Consider the following 23988-nt stretch of genomic DNA (forward strand, 5'->3'; position numbering starts at 1 on the left):
CAGATAGCCTTGGTCAAGCAGGCTTAGCAAACAAGACAAACAGGATTTTGAATGAAGCCAAAAACAATGGCTCACACCTTCATTGAAAGTAACTATCTTAGTGAGCAGCTGGAAAAGCATGGATGAGGTTCAGTTGAATTTGGTGAGAATTCTAGGTGTGAAATTTGCTAATACCAGGTAAATTAAAGAAAACTGGAGACTATCAGTCGACGAGAAACATAATTCAAAGCCAAAATCAAAGTCAAAATTATGAGCTGAGAACACAATTGGAAAATGAAACTATAGAAATGACAGGAATGAAAAGTAACACCTCTTGAAACCAAAGCATTTTTGAATATCACAAAGGAACTTTGAATTTCACAAAGGACACAATGTAATCAGATCTATGAGATGAGGTTATGTCAAAATGAGTACTTAGTTGGATTAGAAGGTTGAGATCAAAGATACTTTTTACAATCAAAGTGAAATAAGTTATTTTACAATAAAGTCATAAAAACTAGATAACTGTTAGAAAAATATATAAACCCGAAGAAAGGGGACACAGAACCAGAACCAGAACTCAGAGAGAGGCGGAGAAGCAGAGTCAGATTACAGTCAGCTCGTCCATGGGAAAGGGACAGGGCAAAGCAGCCGAGCTAAAATAGCTAATACATCTAAGGAAGACTAGAATTTACAGAGGAGGCAGAGTTAGCTCAGAGTCAGCCAGCAGAGTCAGCTCTCACAGCTCGGTACATGGGACAGATAGGACATAGCAACCAAGCTCATCAGCAAATACATCTCAAGAAGACCAGACTTTAAAAAGAAGATTGATTGTCACGTTGGGCCTGAAGGTCCCTTCAACCAACCAGAAGGGTCCAGAGGCAAGATCTTTTTATCTTTCTGTAAAGACAGTAACTGCAGCTTTTAAAAGAAAAAATATAATAATAAAATAACTTAATTAAACCTGAAATAGTGGTTATTCCAAAGTCTACTTTACTTACTTAGCAATGCGGGACCCAGGATTGATGCTACTAAGTGGTAAGTAGATGAAATCTTCGGTGAAGGTATGGGTTATACCAGGGGATAACTTGAAAACTTAGTTTGACCTGAATAGCACCCACTGAAGCCTGTATCGGAGTCGGGGAGTGAGAATCCCTGATCACCATTTAGAATGTCGGCCCTTTTTGGTATGGGGGACTTCTAAGAATAGTGGTGAGTTTTCAAAAACAGGGGATAACATTTGGATTCAGGTGGGTACATTCTCAACTAACTGCATACTGCAGGGCAGATATGATCAAACTATATATGCATTTTTGAGAGAGTAAGTTTGTTAATGTGTGTGAGTGGGGGGGGGGGGGGGGGGGGGGGGAATCCATGTCCACATGAGTGGTAAGAAAGGTATTTGCAGGTGGATGCATGTTTGAGTGAAGAATTATTATCGTTCTCCATAGAATAGCTTTTGTGAGTGAGAGGCTGAATCCTCTTGAGACTTGTAAATAATTATATAGTCATAGTGCCACACGTTTGATTTATGTTTTATATCTTATTTATTTAATTTGTGAAAATCACTCTCTGACAATGACGATGAAGAAGATTATCTGTGTACGGTTTCCGACAATGGCAATTCCTGACTCGCTGCATGAAAACGCACAAGATTGACTTGTCTCCTGGTGTTGCCTCCCTCTGGGCATTACTTCAGTGGGTTAACTTCAGTGTTCATTTTTAACATTGAGATTGGTGTTAAAGATCTTGAGGTGATTTGATTTGTCCCAGGGAATGCAATGGTTTTCACCAGTGGCAGGAATGTGCTGATTATACCTATAGTCATTGTAATCTAGTATATGTCATTAAGGAGATTGAGCTGAAGGACAGATAACTAACAGATTATTTTTGTCTTATCCAGTGAGGGATCTTAAGGACATCTTACGCAATGACACAGATCTTGAAGATAGTTGAATGACAAATTATGTTGGATCAAATTACAAGGCCAGCTATGATTGAATGTCAACACCCACCAGAATCAAAAGGTTGTGGGTTGAAGTCCCAATGCAGAGACTCGCATGCATAACTTTCGCTGACACTCCAATGCAGTACTGAAGGAGTTCAGCATTGTCGGAGGTTCTGGCCTTTGGAAAAGAAGCTAAACGGAGGCGTCTTCTGACCGCTCAACTCGGCATAAAAGACGGGCCTAAGGTGAGCTGGAGCATTCTGCCTGATGTTCGGGTCAATATGTATCCCTTAATCCACATCCAACCTATCTGCTCATTGGCAACTTGCATATGCAAATGACCTGCTGCTTTTACTACATTACAACCGTGACTGCACTTCAACAAATACTTCATTGGCTGCAAAGCACTTTGGGATGTCCTGAGGATAGAAATGCAAGTTCTTTAGTAATTTGTTTTATTGAATTAGATGGGAAAGTAGTGACCTATTGATTAAATCAATGGCAACTGATGAAGATATTGCCAGGCAGCTGGAGATTTGGTTCTGTTTGAGCAACAATACCCCTGAACAGATCCTTCTCATATGTATATTGTTTATAAATTATCTATATTATATATCCTACAGGTTTCTCACATGGCAATAACTCATGACTATTTGGAATTTTGGACATTTTCAGATCATTGCTAAATTCAATAGGTCCCTTAGTTAGCCCTTGTAATAGGATAGCTAATGACAATAGCTCTCGGGATTGATCTGTTTAATATTATTGATGCAACCATCAATTCACACGAGACGATTAGTAGAAGTGGACAGTGGTTTTAATAAGCTAGATCTGTGCCTGCCTGCGACTGCTCTGTCCTGAGTGTCGCCTACAGGCTGCAGATCTATGTACACCCCCGAGCGGGCGGAGCCACAGGCGGAGCCCACAAGGGCATCAACATAATACAATACAATACAGTGGTGAATTGTAGCAGCAATACGATCACCACAATTATGTCTGCTCTTCCCACTGTGTTCCCATTCCTTTCTTATTGTGTTCCAAGATCTTTGCAGTTTCTACAACCTTTTTCATCTAATCTTCTGAACTGTTGCAGATTGTTTTGAGTGCGACTTCAAATGCTGTGTGGACGTTTGGCGAGAAGAGGGTGAGGAGGGAAGGGCAGTTACTTCTTTGCTTTTTTTTAAATTTTAGAGTCCCCAATTCATTTTTTTTCCAATTAAGGGGCAATTTAGCCTGGCCAATCCACCTAGCCTGCACAGGGTGGTGGGGGCGAAACACACGCAAACACGGGGAGAACGTGCAAACTCCACACGGGCAGTGACCCAGGGCCGGGATTGAACCTGGGACCTCGGTGCCGTGAGGCAGCTGTGCTAACCACTGCACCACCGTGCTGCCCCTCATCTTTGCTTTTTTTTAACTTTTTCACCCTGTAGGAATTGGTTTTTGCTCCACTACAGGGGAGAAAGTGACCTCTTGTTGAATATTTGGTGAATATCTGGTAAGTGGTAAAGGTCTATTTTCTGAAGGTTTAAAATAGTACTGGAGTTTGTGATAAGATTAATCAATATCTATAAGAAAATAAATAATTGAATAAAATAATTAAGTAATTAATGAATGCTCATTTGTATGGCAGGACAGGTGGTGTATGAAGGCTGCAGCATGTGTGAGCTCCTGCATGCCAGTGTTATCCAGGACATGGACGTTTGCAGCTTGAGGAGCTTCGGCTCGGAGTCATTGAGCTGGAGGCCGGGCTGCAGACATTGCGGCACATCAGGGAGAGTGAGAGTTACCGGGATGCTTTGTTTGAGGAGGCAGGCACACCCCTTGGGATAGAACCTACTGGTTTGGAAAGTAGTCAGGGACAGGAGGGTGTGACTGCAGCTGAGGCAGGTAAGGGGACCCAGAGAGCAAGAGTGTTACCCTCTGCAACGGCCCAATAGGTTTGAGGTTTTTTCAGCTAGTTTGGATGGAGTGGGGGCTGCAGGTAGGATGAGTTGACTGACCAGTTGACTGACTGTGGTACAGGAAGCCATTCAAGTGGGAGGGCACATAAGAGTGCAGTGGTAGTAAGTGGATAGCGACGAGGTTTACACTTTACCCTGTAGCAAGGAGCGAGAGTCCAGATGGCTGTGGTGCCTGCCTGCTGCCAGGGTTCGGGACATTTGCTCAGGGTTGAAGAGGAACTTGCAGGGGAAGGATCCAATTGTTGTGGTACATGTATGTACTAACGACATAGGCAGGATGAGGAAGAAGGTTCTGCTTAGTCAGTATGAGGAGCGAGGCACCAAATTAAGAAGCAGGACCTCAAAATAACTATTTCTGTAATATTACCTGAGCCATGTGCAAATTAGCAGAGGAAAGATATAATTTGAGAAATGAATGTATGGCTCAAAGGCTGGTGTGAGTGAAGTGGGTTCCAGTTCGTGGGGCACTGTCACCAATATTGGAGAAAGTGGGATCTGTACTCCTGAACCGTGCTGGGGCTGATGTATTAGTGAGCTGCATAACTAGGGAAGTAGCGAGAGTTTAAATAGTGGCAGCAAGGGATCAAATTTAGGAAGATGTGCTGCGGGATTCTCCATTGGCAGTATCCTCCACTGCGCCGGCTGCCTGCGGGGGGGTGGCCACTATGGGAAACCCCATTAGCCAGCTGGGGGATTGGAGAATCCCACTGCAGGCGACAGCACATGGCGCAGGAAACCAGGGCTGGCGGGACGGAGAACCCCGTTGGTGGTATATCACAGATTGGAGAAAAGGCCAGAGAGATAGGGACTAATATGGGAAGTGATAAACAGACCATGACAGGGAGGGATAGAGGACAAATGTAAGAGTAAATCAGCAGATAAGGCTAGATGCTACAAAAATAATAAAAGGCCAAAACTAAAGATTCTATATCTGAATGCACGTAGCATTCGAAACATAACAGATAAACCGACAGTACTAGTAGAAATTAATAAGTGTGATCAGATAGCCATTATGGAGACATGGCTACAGGATTCATCTCCAGCGGGAGAACATAGACCCCCAAACAGAAAGTTCAGCTCCTTATTGAATGGAGGAACAGGTTTGAGGGGACAAGTGGCCTACTCCTGCTCCTAATTTGTATGTTCGTACATTGGTTGAGTTACTGGCATAAGCCCGCTTGACACTAAAAAACAGGTGAGGTTTTTCCGGTGTTCAGTGTATAGAACCATTGGCTCCTGGAATGGGCTCCCAGGCAGCCAAAAAAACAACTCCAAACTATATTTGCCAAATTTGCTAAATTTGGTTGCTGGGAAGGAGTAGCCATAAAATCCATTATTAAACCGACAATTATTGACTTAGTTGTCTTCCTGATCCATTCTATGGGATCTGGCCAAGCTTTATGTTTTCACAATTGATGTGCTATCTCCAAATTTATCCTAGGTTTCTCTGGGAAGCTAGGGAGGAGATTGCTGAGCCTTTGGCTTTGATCTTTAAGTCATCTTTGTCGACAGGAATAGTGCCAGAAGACTGGAGGATAGCAAATGTTGTCCCCTTGTTCAAGAAGGGGAGTAGAGACAACCCAGGTAACTATAGACCAGTGAGCCTTACTTCTGTTGTGGGCAAAAGGTTTATAAGAGATAGGATGTGTAATCATCTAGAAAGGAATAATTTGATTAGAGATAGTCAACACGGTTTTGTGAAGGGTAGGTCGTACCTCACAAACCTTATTGAGTTCTTTGAGAAGGTGACCAAACCGGTGGATGGGTAAAGCAGTTGGTGTGGTGTATATGGATTTCAGTAAAGCGTTTGATAAGGTTCCCCACAGTAGGCTACTACAGAAAATACGGGGGCATGGGATTCAGGGTGATTTAGCAGTTTGGATCAGAAATTGGCTAGCTGGAAGAAGACAAAGGGCGGTGATTGATGGGAAATGTTCAGACTGGAGTCCAGTTACTAGTGGTGTACCACAAGGATCTGTTTTGGGGCCACTGCTGTTTGTCATTTTTATAAATGACCTGGAGGAGGGCGTAGAAGGATGGGTGAGTAAATTTGCAGATGACACTAAAGTCGGAGGAGTTGTGGACAGTGCGGAAGGATGTTACAAGTTACAGAGGGACATAGATAAGCTGCAGCGCTGGGCTGAGAGGTGGCAAATGGAGTTTAATGCAGAAAGGTGTGAGGTGATTCATTTTGGAAGGAATAACAGGAAGACAGAGTACTGGGCTAATGGTAAGATTCTTGGCAGTGTGGATGAGCAGAGAGATCTCGGTGTCCATGTACATAGACCCCTGAAAGTTGCAACCCAGGTTGAGAGGGTTGTTAAGAAGGCGTACGGTTGTTAGCTTTTATTGATAGAGGGATTGAGTTTCGGAGCCATGAGGTCATGTTGCAGCTGTATAAAACTCTGGTGCGGCCGCATTTGGAATATTGCGTGCAATTCTGGTCGTCGCATTATAGGAAGGATGAGGAAGCATTGGAAAGGGTGCAGAGGAGATTTACCAGAATGTTGCCTGGTATGGAGGGAAGATCTTATGAGGAAAGGCTGAGGGACTTGAGGCTGTTTTCGTTAGAGAGAAGAAGGTTAAGAGGTGACTTAATTGAGGCATACAAGATGATCAGAGGATTGGATAGGATGGACAGTGAGAGCATTTTTCCTTGGATGGTGATGTCTAGCACGAGGGGACATAGCTTTAAATTGAGGGGAGATAGATATAAGACAGATGTCAGAGGTAGGTTCTTTACTCAGAGAATAGTAAGGGCGTGGAATGCCCTGCCTGCAACAGTAGTGGACTCGCCAACACTAAGGGCAATCAAATGGTCTTTGGATAGACATATGGACGATAAGGGAATAGTGTAGTTGGGCTTTAGAGTGGTTTCACAGGTCGGCACAACATCGAGGGCTGAAGGGCTGTACTGCGCTGTAATGTTCTATGTTCTATGTTCTAAACCTGTTCTCTATATCCCAGATTTAAGATCTGATTTTAACCCTAATGCCCAGTGGGTGAGGTTAAAATTGTGTTTGGAGTTGCCGGCACCCATTCCATCCCAGCATTTCAGCTCACTGTTTTTTAGCTGCGTGTTGGGCACCAGTACCAGCTAGGAAGGGTCGCAAAGAAGTTAAAGTCTCAAGCTGATGCCAACATTATAGCCCCTCAAAGTTGTAAATTTTCCCATTATGATTATTTGCATCCATAGAATAGGACCATAGAGTTTGTATAGTGCAGAAGGAGGCCATTTGGTCTATCGAGTCTGGACCAACCTTCTGAAAGAGCACCGTAACTAGGGCCACTCCCCCACCCTATCCCAGTAACCCCATAACCCCACCTAACCTGCACATCTTTGGACATTAGGGGGCAATTTTTAGCATGGCCCATCCACCTAACCTGCACATCTTTGGACACTAAGGGGCAATTTTTAGCATGGCCAATCCACCTAACCTGCACATCTTTGAACACTAAGGGGCAATTTTTAACATGGCCAATCCACCTAACCTGCACATCTTTGGTCTGTGGGAGGAATCAGGAGCAGCCGGAGGAAACCCACGCAGACACGGGGAGAATGTGCAAACTCCACACAGTTACCCAAGGCCAGAATTGAACCCAAGTCCCTGGCGCTGTGATGCAGCAGTGCTAACCACTGTGCCACCCTTAGTTATCCAGAGTTATCCAGGCAGGAATGTTGCATTCCTGAAAATGTTACGTACTTCAAAATTTACGTTAAAAAAAACTTTAGGAAGAGCACTTTTGAGATTACTTTAGACCAATTATCTGTCACAAGATGATGGCAGTTTACCACACAGGACCTTTCACAGAGGATTCTTGATGTGAATTAATTATCCTGGTGCAACTGAACAGAATGTGCATGTTCTCTTATTATACGCCAATATAGGGCATTACATTTTAATTCGAGAAAACAGAATTATTAACTTTTCTCCAAGCAATTTTATTCATAAAGTCAACAACGATAAAATATATGCAACAAATCAGAATATTGCTTCTTCATTTGAAATATCCCTCTTAAAAAAACAACCCCGAGGAATATGAACTCCGTGTACAATAAACCTTGTGTAACAGTTTATTGGAAACAAAAATAGCTGTTTCTTCTTAACTGTCAATCAGGATTTATACTCAATAAAAGATAATCTATGAGCAATGACCTCATTAGAGTATCCAGCTAAAGATGGCAAATTTGTGTTAGGGAAACTAATTACTGGAGTTGTATAAAAGGGCATTTAACACATGCTCTTTCAGCTGGTTGCAGATGTACTGCACTCAGTAAAACGTGGTGTAACATTACATCTGGAGGTAGCCTTACACCTCACAGCGTCAGTCATGGACCACTCCCATCTCTGAGGTAGAAGGTGGAGGGCTCATGTCCCAACCAGCACAAAATGTAGGCTGGCATTTCAGTGCTGCAGTGGGGGAGCGTTGAAATGTCGAGATGCCATCCGTTGGCTGAAATGTTAAACCTTGTCTGCTCTCATTTCAACATGAAACATCCCGTGGTAGAAATCCACCTCCCATATAATTGCCACAAATATGTATTTTTCCTCAAGTCACCATCTTCCATCCCAACACTTACAAAATGTCTCGCTTTTTCATTATCAAAGAATTCCATCCATTCTGCCCCCCCCCCCCCCCCCCCCCCCACCCTACATCCCCGCCCCTCCCGCAACCCATGCCCCAAAATGGTTGACAGGGACCCTAACTGTGTCTATTCCATTTCTCACACTTCCACTCTCACCCCTTTCCAGCTCCTCCAGAACAATAATCCGGTTCCCCTTAGCCTCACTTCCACATTCACCTACTCTAATTGTGTTCCCTCCAGCACAATGTCACCGCCACATACATCCTCCCCTCCCCTTTCAGTATTCTGTAACACCATGGAGCACTCTTCAATCATTGTCAACCTTTTCCGCTTTCCATATCACCTTTGTATCCCTTATTCGTCAAGAATGTATTTACCTCTGCCTTATAAATATACATTGGCCGTCCCTCCACCACTCTCTGGGGAGCAGAGTTCCAAAGGTTCACAACCCTCTGAGAGAAAAAAAATCTTGTCATCTCCATCTTAATGGAATACTTATTTTTAAAGTGTATCCCTAGTTCTGGTCTCTCCCACTGTCAATCTTTTCAAGTTTCAATAAGATCGCCTCTCAATCTTCTAAACTCAGAGAGATACAGGTCCAGGCTATCTCGCCTTTCTTCACGAGATTAAACCCCCCCATTTCTGTTATCAGTCGCGTGAACCATCCCTTACGTACAGCAAAAGCCGCTGGCATATCATTAGCGAGCCTGACCCGGTATTCTCCGGGGCCTCCGCGATGCTCCGCCAGGAGGAATTACCGACGGCGAGGTTCACTTATGTGTTCAGAAATCGGGAAACAGGCGCCATGGCTGCTGAGGGAGAGAGGGGGGGTACAGAAAGTGTCCAACGTCACCATAGTGTGTTGCCAGTTGTGCTGCTGGCCGGGGGGCTTCTGCCAGTGCCGGGGAGGGAGGTGGGGGGGGGGGGAGTAGCAGGGGGCAGCCAGGAGGTGGGCTGTGGGGTCGGGGTGGACGGGCATGGAATACCATTGGCGCAGCCGGCTGTGCACGCTGCTGACTACCCACTGGGAACTTAGTGCCATGGGTCATATGGGTGTCCCCCCAGGCCATCCCCCCTAGATACTCTCTGGCCCCAGCTGACCTATCAAAGGGATGGACGCCAGTGCAAACAGTGCCACCTTGTTGGCTGGGATGAGTGTGTGTGGGGAGTGGAGCGCTAATGTGCGGTTGCAGCTTGTCAGCCTCTTGAGTGCCAATCCCGACCCCGGTGAATCCGACATCGTTTTTCATTGGAATCGTCATGTTCTAAATGGCGCCGGTGCTAGCCCATTAACGGTGGGTAAATTGCTCCAGGACCGACGCCAATTTTGCTGTCGGAGAAGTCCACCGATTCTGTCCTGGCATCAATGCAGTCTCTGAAATGGAGAATCCCGCCCCTTATGTCGTTCCTCTTCACAAATTATTCTCACCTATCTTTGTGTGATCAACAAATTTAGCAACTAGACATTCATTCCTTCACCCAAGTCATTGATATAAATTGTAAGTAAATGAGGCTTCAGCACTGATCCCTATGGCACTCCACTAGTCACATCTTGCCAACCTGAAAAATACCTATTTATCTCTACTCTGCTTCCTGTTTGCTAAACAATCTTCTATCCAGGCTAATATGTTACTCCTGCCAGCACAAGCTCTTATTTTGCATAGTAACCTTCAAGAACCTTGTCGAATGCCTTCTGGAAATCTAAGTCCAGCACACCCATCGATTCTCATTTATCAAAGGTTCTTGTTACTTTTTCAAATTAGTCATTTCACAAAAACCATGTTGATTCTGCACAGAAGGAGGCCATTCAGCCCGTCTTGTCCATGCCGGCCCGAGGACACCCAGGTTCCCTTTCTAATCCCACCTGTTCAGGGTCTCTGCCTCCACCACCAACCTGGGCAGCGAATTCCAGACTCCCACTACCCTCTGCGTAAAAACATTTTTCCTCATGTCCCCTCTACACCTTCTGCCACTTATTTTAACCCTATGTTCCCTGGTTCTAGAATGCTCTACTCTATCTCTTCCCCTCATAAATTTGTTCACCTCAATTAAGTCACCCCTCAGCCTTCTTTGTTCCAAGGAAAATAACCCCAACCTATCCTACCTGGGCATCTTAAATCAGCTGAATGTGTCTACTCGGGAATATCTGTCTACTTGTGAACAAGGCCTTTGCTAACCAAAACAGAGTGTGGACAATCACATTGATATCTTAACTTTGACTCATGCAATACAGTCCTTGATCCCGACCTGGATCGGTCGTGCTCCAGGACAGGCAATAGCAAGGGAACTGAGGAGGTTCATGGAACAAATGGGGGGGGGGTAGACCCCTGGAGAATTAGTCGGCCGACGGGGAAGGAGTTCTCGTTCTATTCACTTGTTCACAAGGTTTATTCTCGTATTGACTTCTTTATTATGAGTAGGGACTTTTTGAAGGGGGTGAGGGATACAAAATACTTGGCGATCACGATTTTGGGCCATGCTCCACATTGGGTCGACCTGTAGGTCTGCAAAGAAAGTTACCAGCACCCACAATGGAGGTTAGAGGTGGGATTTTGGCAGATGAGGGGGGGGGGGGTGAGAGAGTGGGGAAATGCATGCAGAACTACCTGCAGGTCAACAATACAGGGGAAGTCTCAGCAGCGGTGCTCTGGGAGGCGCTGAAGGCGGTGATGAGAGGGGAACTGATCTCAATCCGAGCCCATAGGGACAGAACGCACACGGTGGAGATGGACAGACTGGTTCAGGAGATGATACGGACGGACAGGGAATATGCAGAGTCCCCGAGGGCAGAGCTACTTAGGGAACGTCGGAGACCGCAGGCGGAGCTGGAGGCGCTATCCACTGGGAAGGCCGTAGAGCAGCTCAGAAAGGCAAGGGGCGCGGTGTATGAGTATGGGGAGAAAGCCAGCAGAATGCTTGCACAGCAACTTAGGAAGAGGGAGGCAGCCAGGGAAATAGGGACGGTAGTGGACGGGGCAGGGAATCAGGTTGGAGACCCGGCAGGAATGAACAGGGTATTCAGGGACTTTTACAGCAAGCTGTATGCTTCAGAATCCCCCACGGGGCCGGAGGGGATGAGGCTCTTCTTAGATGGGCTGACCTTCCCAAAGGTGGACAGGAGGATGGTAGAGGGGCGGGGGGCCCCGATTAGGGCTGAAGAAGTAATGGGGGGCCTGAAGGAAGGCCATGCAGTCGGGTAAAGCCCCGGGGCTGGACAGGTAGCCAGTGCAGTTCTACAAAAAGTTCTCAGGGATAGTGGGGCCGGTGCTGGTTAGGGTGTTTAACGAGGCGAGGGACAATGGGGTGTTACCCCCGACGTTGTCGCAAGCCACCATCTCGCTGATATTAAAAAGGGAAAAAGATCCGGAAGCCTGTGGGTCCTATAGGCCAATCTCCTTGATTAATGTTGACGCTAAACTACTGGCCTAGATCCTGCCGTCCAGAATCGAAGACCGTGTACCGGACGTAATTGTGGAGGACCAAACGGGGTTTGTAAAGGGCAGGCAGCTGGAAGCCAACCTAAGAAGGCTACTCAATGTGATTATGATGCCCCCGGAGGGCAGAGAGGCGGAGGTAGTGGTGGCAATGGATGCCGAAAAGGCTTTTGACCGGGTGGAGTGGGACTATTTATGGGAGGTGCTGGGACGGTTTGGGTTTAGGGAAGGCTTTGTGGACTGGGTTAGACTGCTATATCAGGCCCCGGAGGCTAGTGTAAGGACGAACAGGACGACATCTGAGTATTTTCAACTATACCGTGGGACAAGACAGGGGTGCCCCCTCTCTCCATTGCTGTTTGTGTTGGCCAGAGAACCGCTGGCAATTGCTCTGAGAGCAGCAAGGGGATGGAAGGGAATGGTCGGGGGGCGGGGGGTAGAACACAAGGTCTCGCTCTACGCGGATTACCTGCTTTTGTACGTGTCGGATCCAGTGGCAGGGATGGATGGGATTATGGAAATCGTAGGAGAATTTGGCCGGTTTTTGGGGTACATGTTGAATATGGCAAAGAGCGAGATGTTTGTGGTGCAGGCGAGGGGTCAGGAGAATAGGCTGAGGGAGTTACCGTTTAGGCTGGTCGGGGAAAGTTTCAGGTATTTAGGGATACAAGTGGTGCGGGACTGGGGCAGGATGCATAAGTTGAATTTGTCTAGGCTGGTGGGGCAAATGAGGAGCGAGTTCTGGAGATGGGATGAGCTCCCGCTGTCACTAGCGAGTACAGACGGTGAAGATGACGATCCTCCCGAGATTCCTGTTTATTGTTCAGTGTCTCCCTATTTTCATTCCGCGGTCCTTCTTTAAAATGATCAATAAAATCATCCTGGGATTTGTTTGGGCGGGGAAGTCCCCGCGGGTAAAGAGGGGATGCTGGAACGGAACCGTAGCGAGGGGGGACTGGCGTTGCCGAACCTCAGCAATTACTACTGGGCGGCTAACATAGCCATGATAAGAAAATGGATGGTGGGTACGGAGTCGGTTTGGGAGCGGGTGGAGGCTGCTTCGTGCAGGGGCACCAGCTTGGCAGCCCTGCTCACGGCTCCTCTGCTGCTCCCAATGGCCAGGTACTCCACCAGCCTTATAGTGGTGGTGGCTCTGCGGATTTGGGGCCAATGGAGGAAGCACGCGGGGGAAGTGAGAGCATCGGTCATGTCCCCAATATGCGACAACCACCGATTTGGCCCGGGGAAGATGGACTGCGGGTTTTGAGCGTGGCGGAGGGCGGGGGTGGGAAGGATGGGCGACTTGTTCCTGGAAGGGAGCTTCGTGAGCATGAGGGCGCTGGAGGAGAAGTTCGGACTGGCAAGGGGAAATGACTTTCGGTACTTGCAGGTGCGGGATTTCGTACGTAGACAGGTCCCGTCCTTTCCACGCCTTCCACCAAGAGGGATCCAGGACAGAGTAGTTTCCAGTGGAGAGGTAGGAGAGGGGAGAGTCTCGGATATTTATAAGGAGCTTATGGGAGCGGAGGACACAGGGACCGAGGAACTGAAACTCAAGTGGGAGGAGGAGCTTGGTGGGGAGCTGGAGGGAGGCGTATGGGCAGACACTCTGAGGAGGGTAAATGCAACCGCAACATGTGCCAGGCTCGGCCTGATTCAGTTCAAGGTAGTTCACCGGGCCCACATGACGGTGGCCTGGATGAGTAAATTCTTTGGGCTGGAGGACAAGTGTGCTAGATGTGCGGGAGGACCAGCGAACCATGTCCACATGTTCTGGGCATGCCCAAAACTCAGGGAGTACTAGCAGGGATTTGCGGACGTCATGTCCCGGGTACTGAAAACAAGGGTGGCGATGAATCCAGAGGTGGCAATTTTTGGGGTGTCGGAGGACCCGGGAGGCCAGGAGGGGATAGAGGTCGACATTGTGGCCTTTGCTTCCCTGGTAGCTTGGCGATGAATACTGTTGGCATGGAGGGACTCAAAGCCCCCAAAGACCGAAGTATGGTAACACCCAGAGTTCCACAACAAAATCTCCTTCCTCCTTTGCTTAGTAACATCTCTTTCTTGACTGTTTACATTTCCACCTAATCTCACCTTCTCTTCTCACCTCTGATTTCATTGGCCTCCTCACCTCCTGGAACCTCTCCCTCCATACAAACTCTCCTTTCCATATTCAAATCTAATTCCTCCACCTTGCCACCTTATGTGAACCATCTATTAACATAGCCTCAGTCATAAACCGACCACCGCTGACCGCTTCTTTGGATCCATCACTATCTTCAGCCCCCTTCCAAACCTTATTTCCTCCTGTACTTGGTTCAGGAAAACTCACAACTCCAGATTCAAGCTGCCAATAGTAGTTTTCATTAACAACCATACTTCTGCAAATAATAGATCAGCTCAATCATTTCATCAACTCCACCTTGGATGACCTTGTCCCTTTACTCACTATGATCCTCACTCAATTCCCCTCATAAAGGCTCCATCTACAGTCCACCAAGTCCAAAGGATGCCAATTGGGTGTAGGTGGGACACAGTTAGCTGGGCGATCCATCACCGCATCTGGATGGAGTACATTAAGCACAGACCACCCACTACTCTGAATCTACCTTGTGAATGCTATGTAAACAGTGTGAATACATTGACTTCCAGATAACCATCAGTTACAGGAAGTGACAGATTATGGCAGATTAAAATGACTGTGCATCAGAGGGCTGCGGGAGATATTACAATAAGCCAAACACAGCTGGTGTAATTGAAAAGTGCAGAGATCTGTAGTTCAGAATGTCTCATGATATTATAATTTTCTTGTTCACCTGCTGCTATATTTCTTGTCAGTTGACAATACCTAATCTGCACAATTAGGTATTTATTTTAGTTGGTGCCTTTTGACTTGTTTGACATGTAAGCTCATTGAATCTTAAACTGTCTTCTCCTATAAGAGGCCTGTATCAAACCACTCTGTTCTAATAAAGGAAAGAGATGTTAAGGCATTCAGTACCAAAGCACCTTACCAATAAAATAGTTGCTCCCCAAAGAAACCATCTCCTCTAAGAGAATAAAACCACCGATGGTGTGCAAGGGAGTGATGTTCTTTCCGTTCGAAACAGAACATTGCTGGAACTCAGCTTCCGTGACCTCCCAGAATGCAACAGATGTGTCAACCCCATTCAATTTAATTCTGTAAGATAAACATAGTTGACAAATAAATGCAATTGTTCACTCCTGCTTCGGGAGAGGAATTTATTTCAATAGCTATTACTTTGGGTTGTTGAGTTTTACAAAGAGATGCAGCTCTCGTTTCACTTTGCATTCTGATTTAACTTGAAGCAATTGTGAAATCATAAGCTACTTAGCATGGAGTCCCTTGCCAGCAGTGACTGGAAGCGGTGCCAGCACAGAATCACTCAAATTCTTGACTCGACAATTTTTAACCTTTCATACATTCTCTACTTGAAAGATATCCTTGGGTCTCAGGCACAAAGGTGGACCATCCCAGTCCATCATCTGATTTGTCCCTTGTATGGCCCTTTCCAATATCATTGCAATGGATGTGATCAATTAAACATTATTCATGATGCGGTCATATTTAATTGGATTAAATCAGTTAGGCTTTCCTATCACAGTGGTGGGACCAAATCATCTGCCAATCATTCACCCTTAAAATGGGCATGAAGTTCCTCAGTTAACAAAGAATTCAGCTGTGTTTCTATGCACAGGCTAATATGTCCTCTTCCAATGCAGTGTAGCTGTGATGGTTGTGGCTGGAATACAACACAGGGTTCAGCATGGCACAACAACATGGAACTACACTGGATACTCTCCCACACAAGATTTGCCTCATTTTGGTCGTCAAACATTACCATATGGGGAGAGTCAACTTGGGCGTCTCTCACATATTTCCCCATTGCAGCTGACATAAGCCCAGAAGTGAAGGTCAGACTAGCAAGCCTTGAATGCTTTTCCTGTTCAGGCATGATGCACAACTAAAGTAAGAGAGTAAAAAATAACAATGGCCTGACTCACTGCTGAAAAACACTGCCCACATGGATCTAATGAGTGTGGGTATCTCCTTATCTGCATTACTTTGATTTGGTGTCAGCACAGGAACATCTATGATGGCCAGCAGCAGTGATATTATCAACAGGTTAAGCAGCCAATCACATTGAATAATTCTCACAGACAGCAAGCCAGAGTGTGAAAACCTCTGATTATCTTTCAATTTGTAACCATTTTACAGCGAGCAAAATAAAGATTGGGATGAGGGTGGACACGAAATATTATAAACATACTTCAAAAATTATTTTAAACATTTGTGGATTATTTTTATTATAATGGAAAAATTTGACATTTCACCCATATAAAATTGTTTTTTCAGGGTCAGAGAGGTGATGTGTCATAATTATGAACTTAGTATGCCATTAACATCCCAGCTACACCTCAATTAACATCTCAGCTACACCTCAGTTAACAAAGTGTAACAAGAGTAATTGTGTAAAAGTGAAAGTTCATGTCAATTCAAGTGATTTCATTAGATATTCATTTGTGAAAATCTCAACAGTGCGTCCTGTGGAGGAGCAGGGAGTGAGTTTCAGCAACCTCTGGATTTGCACGTTTAACTGCTCATGTCCAGGTGCAGAGGTTGCTGTCAGTTTCCGAGTTGCCATGATGGCAAATGCAGACAGTTGCAATACCATTCCAACTGGGAAATCCAAGCCATTGATTGCAGCGGCAGTCAGTTCTGCCAAAAACATTCAACAAGATGTGAGCAGAAATTCTCTTTGCCCTACCTTAGTGCAGTCTCCTCAGGTACTTCGACAACAGGTGGTTGACTGTCAAGTGATTCATTGGAGCTATTGTTTCCACAGAAGATGTTTGAAGAGTTGATCATCTGGTTAACAAAGAAAGGTCAAAATTATTGCAAGTCTCATTAAAGATATTTCTGGCCAGAAGCATTTATAATTAAGAGTATTGCCTACTGAACACGATATTCAATTTTCAATAGTCCAATATTGAGTATTGGATGAACAGAGGTTTTCTTCAATTAAATATCGGAAGACCAATTATCTTCAATCCCTATAATAAACTATGGCCTCTTGTCACTGGATAAGTAATCCAGAGACCCTGAGCTGGGGACTTGAGTTTGAATCCCACGACAGCAGGTGGTGATATTTTAGAAAAATCTGGAGTTAAAAGTCGAATGATGACCATGAAACAACTGTCAGAAAAACCTATCCAGTTCACTACTGACCTTTGGGGAAGGAAATCTGCCACTCTTACCTGGTCTGGCCTACATGTGGCCCCAGATCCACAGCAATGTGATTGACTGAAATGGAAGGCAGTAGGGGTGGGAAAGAAATGTTGGCCCAGCCAGTGACACTGATATTCCCATGTTCGAGGATCAATTCTCCGCAATGTGGAGAATCGGCACCATCGGCGCTGGCGTGGTCGGCGCGGCGCCGGTCGGGGTATGCGTCGACATCCGGCATGGGCCGGTGCGCTGATTCTCCGGGCCGGATGGGCCAAGTGGCCGTCAACAAAAAGCCAAGTCCCGCCGCCGCCGTTCTAACAACCTCTGAACCGGCGGGACCTCGGCGTTGAAGGGTCCGGGTGCGGCCTGTGGGGAAGCAGGGGGGGGTCCGACCCCGGGGGGGGGGGGGGGCATCCGTAGTGGCCTGGCCCGCGATCGGGGCTCACCGATCGGCGGGACAGCCTCTCTGCCCCCCCCCGCCTCCTTTCCTCCACGCTGGCTCCTGTAGCCCTGCGCCATTTGGCGTTGGGGCCGCCGCGGGGAAGAAGGCCACTGCGCATGCGCTAGTTGGCACCGGCCCAACTACGCATGCGCGGATCCCGCGGCGCCGGGTTCAGGCCGGGATCGGCAGCTGGGCTGTCGGAGGCCACTCCAGCGCCGTCCTAGCCCCTGGTGGGCCGCAGATTGGGGTCCCGGAACGGGCGCGACGCTGGAGTAAAACACGCCCGGTTTTACTCCGGCGTTGGCACTTAGCCGCCTGTTGGGAGAATCCCGCCCATTTAGTTTGCTACATACAGGGGCTGGTTTAGCACAGTGGACTAAACAGCTGGCTTGTAGTGCAGAACAAGACCAGCAGTGTGGGTTCAATTCCCGTACCGGCCTCCCGGAATGCGGCGACTAGGGGATTTTCACAGTAACTTCATTGAAGCCTACTTGTGACAATAAACGATTATTATCATTATTATTATCCCCGCAGTGCCCCACAACCATTTCACACTTGAATGATCGCTAAGCGGCTGCAAAAGGGACTTCTACCCCACACTAAACAGGAAGTCTGCCTTAGGGAACTGCCAGCCAATCTGATTGGCCGGCAGCTCTCCAATCCCTGCAGCGTTATTGCTGCAGTGGATAGAAGAAGAAATGCAGGTGGCAATCAGAACCTAGCTCCGGGCATGGGAGGCCCAGGTAAGTTCAAGAGGTTCCAGGGTGCAGAGGGTAGGGAAGGCTTTGGGGGGGGAAGAGCGATTGGGGTCTTGGGGGAGAGGCCAATGGTGGGTGAGGCAGGGAGATATAGAGGCCTCTGGGTCATAAGGGGTCGGGGTCTGACTTCAGAAGGGGTCTTCTGATGGAGGAACACCCCCCACCAATCTTGTTCTTTTTTGGGCTTTCCCATTCCCACAGAAATTCAATTCTCCCAACAGCCTAAATATGAGGCTGGGAGGGAAACAATCTTTAGTGATCAATAATTGGCCATATTGTGGGAACATTGAAAAAGAAGGCAAGGGGTGGGTCCCAAACACAAGCGATTTAGTTTTTTAAAAGATAAGCGTGCCATTTTTAATGGGCGCACCAGTGCACAAATGTTCATATGGAACCCCCACTGCCCCTCCCACACCCGCGACCCCAACGCCCACGGAGGGGAGGGAGAGGAAATGATTCAGGTGCAAAGGTCTGGTAATGATACATACATGTATAGAAATTATGTTCCTGACATTGAATGTCTGGAATTTGATTTCGTCATTGGCGGAGGGGTAGGGACAATCGTCTCATGCATTTATTTCGGTGTGCAACACAATTTGGACATCTCATGAGATTTTCTGTTGCTGAAGTTTATCCGGCCCGTCGAAAACGGGAGCGGAAAATCCCCCCAAATGGAGAAAGACCTGGTAATGAAAGGGAAACTATCTCTTAATTGTCAGATTGCCCAGAACCTAAGTCACGGACGAAAACTTCTGATTATCTTCCAATTTCTAACCATTTTACAGATAACAAAATAAACTTAAGGTGTAAACATGGGATTAAGGCAGATGCTGAAATATTGCCAACGTACTTCAATAACTATTTTAAACACCTGTGGAGTCATTAGACATTCCATAAATATAAAATTGATTTTTCAGGGCCAGATAGGTTTTTTCATATAATTATGACATTAGTATTTGGGCGGTATGGTGGTGCAATGGTTAGCACTGCTGCCTACGACGCTGAGGACCCAGGTTCGATCCCAGCCCCGGGTCACTGTCTGTGTGGAAATTGCACATTCTCCCCGTGTCTGTGTGGGTCTCACCCCCACAACCCAAAGATGTGCAGGTTAGGTGGTTTGGCCACGCTAAATTGCCCCTTAATTGGTAAACAATAATTGGGTACTCTTAAAAAAAAATTTTAATTTTAAAAAGACATTAGTATGCTGTAGAACATAAGATAGAAAACTGGAAAGCATACATTGGACACAAAAACTCTCATAACGGCCACAAATATATTTTTTCCGAAGGTACAAAAAGTGCAGGTTTTCTGATATGGGAGGTGCATTTCTAGACACCATGGAGTGACATCCTTATACTCAGCATTCCAACAAGCCACAAGGACAATTGTCAATTTTGCAATCGCACAAGACTCATCTCCATACATTCTGGGTCTCCCTACTAAAGAACCCAGGTTCTTTGTAGCACCTGGACCAACACAGAATCAGTGCAAGTCTTACATAATGTGCAATTTGTTCCAAATAATGGATTTGTTTTATTTTTATAAATTTAGAGTACCTAATTAATTTTTTCCAATTAAGGGCCAATTTAACGTGGCCAATCCACCTACCCTGCACATCTTTGGATTGTGGGGGCGAAACCCACGCAAACACGGGGAAAATGTGCAAACTCCACATGGACAGTGACCCAGAGCCGGGATCGAACCTGGGACCTCTGCTCCTCGCGGCAGGATTGCTATCCACTGCGCCACCGTGCTGCCCAATGGAGTTGATTTTTAAATGACTATTTTCATCAGGCAGGAGAGGGACAGGGCAGGACCTCTGGCCATCTGATGGAAGTAGCCGGAAGTCTAACTGTTTTGTAGATGAATCTCTTTGGGATCACATTGATGAGCTGCTCATACTATTGGAGCAACTTGCTAATTTGAGGAGCAGGAAATCCACCTCACAGGACAATCACCCTAACAGCTGGCTGGAAAGGTTACCCCATTTCAGGTACATTGATAACCATGTTCGAAGATATCCTACCAATGTGACAGGCCTCAAGACATCAATGGTTGCATAGGATACCGAAGCATGTGCTTACCTCAAATATTATTTTCCCTGGTCAGCAAACATACTAATAAATAGAATAGCAAATGATGGGCGCGATTCACCCAAAAACGTTCTCCGTCCGGTTTGGGCGCATTTGGCGGGTGTTTCTCGGTGGCTGCAGGGCCGAGATTAGCCCTGCTATTCAACACCACTTTGCCATTGTTTTTGGATCTCGGGGAGTTTCTCCCCGTCAAGGACATTTAGGCAGTTTTCCTGCACTGGGGAGCTGAGCTCGCCAGCAGGTGCTCCACACAGACCGGGGCACCACTTTAAATGACTGCCCCCATCTCTACACCCCACCCCACCCCCCCCTTTCCCCCACCCCACCTTTGTATATCCCCTCAAACCTCAGCTCCCCTTTCATGGGCATAGCCCTCCAGTCCCTGACCCCTGGCAGTGCCAACCTGGCACCCGGGCACCTTTGCATTACCACCCTTGCACCCTGGCACTGCCACCGGGTACCCTATAATGTAATGTATCTAATGTCACATTGAACACAGAAATGCAACATCCCGGGCAACCTGCGACAGTCGGCCCATCAGATTTCTGAATGCAGCCTGCAAGAAAATTTATTGACCATTATCCACATGCAGAGGTGCCAGATTCTGCGGATTTCCAACCGTGTATTTTTTTCCTACCAGAATTCCTAAAGTGATACCCACAAAAAGTAAGTGAGCTGCACGCTGATTGCACACAATGATTGTGTCTAATCAAAGTGCTGCTATGGTTCAATCGGCACGTCCTGCACGTTCTAGGTATGCAGGCATAATTGGCACAATTACCCTATCCCGGAAGACTGTCTTGGTTATGACACCAATGGACATGGGAGGTTGAACTTTTTAATGTTACTTTTATACTTTAAGTAAAGGTAGCGTAATTATTTCATATGTTTTTCCTATTCAAAGTTGATGACAGTTCTATTAATATGTGAATGATTAAACATTTTCTATAACTCGTTATGAAATATTCGGTGTGTATTAAATGTATTTAATCTTATTCATAGGGTCATGGTTAGTGAACAAGTCCAATTTCAATCTTGTGGCTCATTGAGATGAAGGAGGACCACTCACGATGCCCACTTACTAGCTTAGGTTGCCTGTAACTAGATGGTGATTTTGAGGAAGGGTCACGGGGTGAGATATCGAGGATGAGGGAAGAATGGGCAGGAATAAAGCTCAAGGAAGTGCCTGTGGAGGTCCACACAACTGATGGCTACACAGCAATGCAAAGATTGCTTTAAGAAGAAAAATGCTGATTCTGCGACAGAGTAAAGAGTGCACTTGGCTCCATGCAGAGCAATAATGTGTTGGGAATGTTGGTGCATTCAGTTCACAAGGCTATAACTGGTGTCATTACACAACATGACCTGCAGGCTGCCATTATCAGCTTCATGATATCAATGGCATCTGCAGTGGAATCGGCAGATAGCCATATGAATATTGAAACAAGGGCTGTCCTGCGCTGCTATTGAGATGGTTGTGACTAACCTTCCAAGTGTCAATATCGACATGGTTTTGAGACACTTAAGACAACAATTAAGGAAGGATTCAGTGACCTTGTGCATTACTCTCATCTCACTAACTGCTTTGAGGACTCACCAACTATCATTAAAATGCAGCACCAGACGAACAATTGTCTGTCGTGAATGCCAGCATTATTAACAAGGCAGCATCTGTCTCCCCACAAGCACGTTATGCCCTTTGAGGGGAACACATGATGTCGCTGCAGCAGGAGCTGGATCCTCAAGGATGCAAAGGCATTGGGGGCACAGAGCCAGCAGAATCTCTAATAGCTGCAGAACAGAGCTTGCAGCCAGCCCCAACACATCTGCCTTTCATTAGGATTTCACTTAAGGAGAGTTCACAATTTAGAAGACATTAGAGTGGAATCTGAAGCAGAAACAACACTTGTCACATCACATCACAGGCATTCTTTATGCTCACTATACAATGAATAAAAACATTTAACATCTCTAATAGTCTGCACAGTTATTTTTAAAAAAACATTGTAATTTCCCAGAAAGATGGCAGTGAAAGACAAGGTACAATGATGATATTCCTGCACGTCCTCAGACGATGCTTTGATGTAGAGACAGAAGTATAGCTTTATGGAAGGGAACAAGTCCAGTCAAGTGTCCCAGTGTCTTAATACATAATCAACTTGGTAACTCCATTACTCAATACATTTGTTGGGAAGAGCTGAGATAAATGTATGACCTGGAGATAAGTGCAGAGGCAGCCCATCTTAAAAGGGGTCACAGTGGCCCTGACATGCAAGGATAGCTAGAGCAGTAAGTCAACATAATGGGCTGACATGCAATAATAGTAAAGATACATAGAAACAAATTGCTTGCAAAGATGTGCCCTGCTAAAAGGGCCACATCAATGCATCAACTGCAAACAGGCAAATTGCATTCCCCTCCTTCCACAATACGGCCTACCTCATGATTTTCCTCCTCTTCCATGTTTCAAAGCTGCCCCCCGCCCCCGGCTTTCAAATCCGTTTACAATGGTTTTTGTGCCTCTGTAAATGGCAGGTTCACTATAGTTCTTCCAACGCATTCTGAGGTATAATGCAAGCCTCCCCCAGCCCCTGAGCAGTCCAGGCACCAGAACGGTTGTTTCAGCATCTCATAGCCGTGCTAACTAAGAATGCTAATGACAGCATCCACCTTGGGACTCGACGTGTGCTGGGGTTTGAAGAGGAATCACAAGAACCATTCTGCAGCAAGTAAACACAGTTTAACAGAAACCAATATTCCAACCTTCCTCCCCATTGAATGCATTGTGACATGCTGATTTGCCTCAAGGTGTGGAGTTTTTAAGTACAGCCAGGAAGCGTATATCATCATATACGACCATAAATAATTGGCTCACCAAAGGCTATGGATGTGATCTTCACAGCCCCACTCAAGCAAATTGAAGGCAGAACTGGGAACAAGATCACCCTCAAAGGTCACTGCCTCCCAGCATTCTAGCTGAAGATAGGTGAACATTGGCCAATGGCTACCCACCCAGCAGTGACAGATAGCCAATAATGATCAGTCTGAAAATGGCTCTGACTCCTGAAATTATTCTATCAGTACAAAATTCCACCTTCTGCATTCTAATAGAAACCTTACTTTTTGAGGTTGATAGTGGGCTGGATTCTCAGCGGCCCTCCGCTGGTAGCGGTGTACCCGATGTGGCGGAGAATACAGCATCGTCAAAAAAACGGGATCAGTGCTCGTGTTTCGATGCTCCAGCTCCCAGCTCATGGCGGTGCATCACCATGCTGTCTGGATTTCACGTAGCCTGCTGTGAAACTAACCGCAATGTTTCTAAACATCTAGCTATGATTGACAACTCTTGGACCACATAAAAGGCATTTAAGTGCTCTCGCTTCTCTTTTCTCTGTAGAAAGAACTGCCTTTGGTGAACCACCTGATAAACAAGATGGATCTCAAGGAACATTCTGAAGCTGGAAGATGAACCGCCTCCAGGACACCGGCTCTGGTCGGTCCACCTGCAGATTCTCTCCCCACCCACTGCTG

The 23988-nt window shown here is 46.3% G+C and overlaps 1 protein-coding gene across 3 annotated transcripts in view; it reads right to left on the reverse strand.

Moving 5' to 3' along the window:
- The window catches only part of dner (delta/notch-like EGF repeat containing), a 384518-nt gene that overhangs the window by 154016 nt on the left and 206514 nt on the right, over nucleotides 1-23988 (reverse strand). For all 3 annotated transcript variants that reach the window (XM_072473932.1, XM_072473930.1, XM_072473929.1), the window contains exons 3-4: nucleotides 16704-16804; nucleotides 14928-15094 (exon numbers count right to left, since the gene is read on the reverse strand). In XM_072473932.1, coding sequence (XP_072330033.1) covers nucleotides 14928-15094; nucleotides 16704-16804 — 268 coding nt within the window. The remainder of the gene's footprint in view (nucleotides 1-14927; nucleotides 15095-16703; nucleotides 16805-23988) is intronic.

This window comes from Scyliorhinus torazame, chromosome 14 (assembly GCF_047496885.1).
Source record: "Scyliorhinus torazame isolate Kashiwa2021f chromosome 14, sScyTor2.1, whole genome shotgun sequence".
NCBI lineage: Eukaryota > Metazoa > Chordata > Chondrichthyes > Carcharhiniformes > Scyliorhinidae > Scyliorhinus > Scyliorhinus torazame.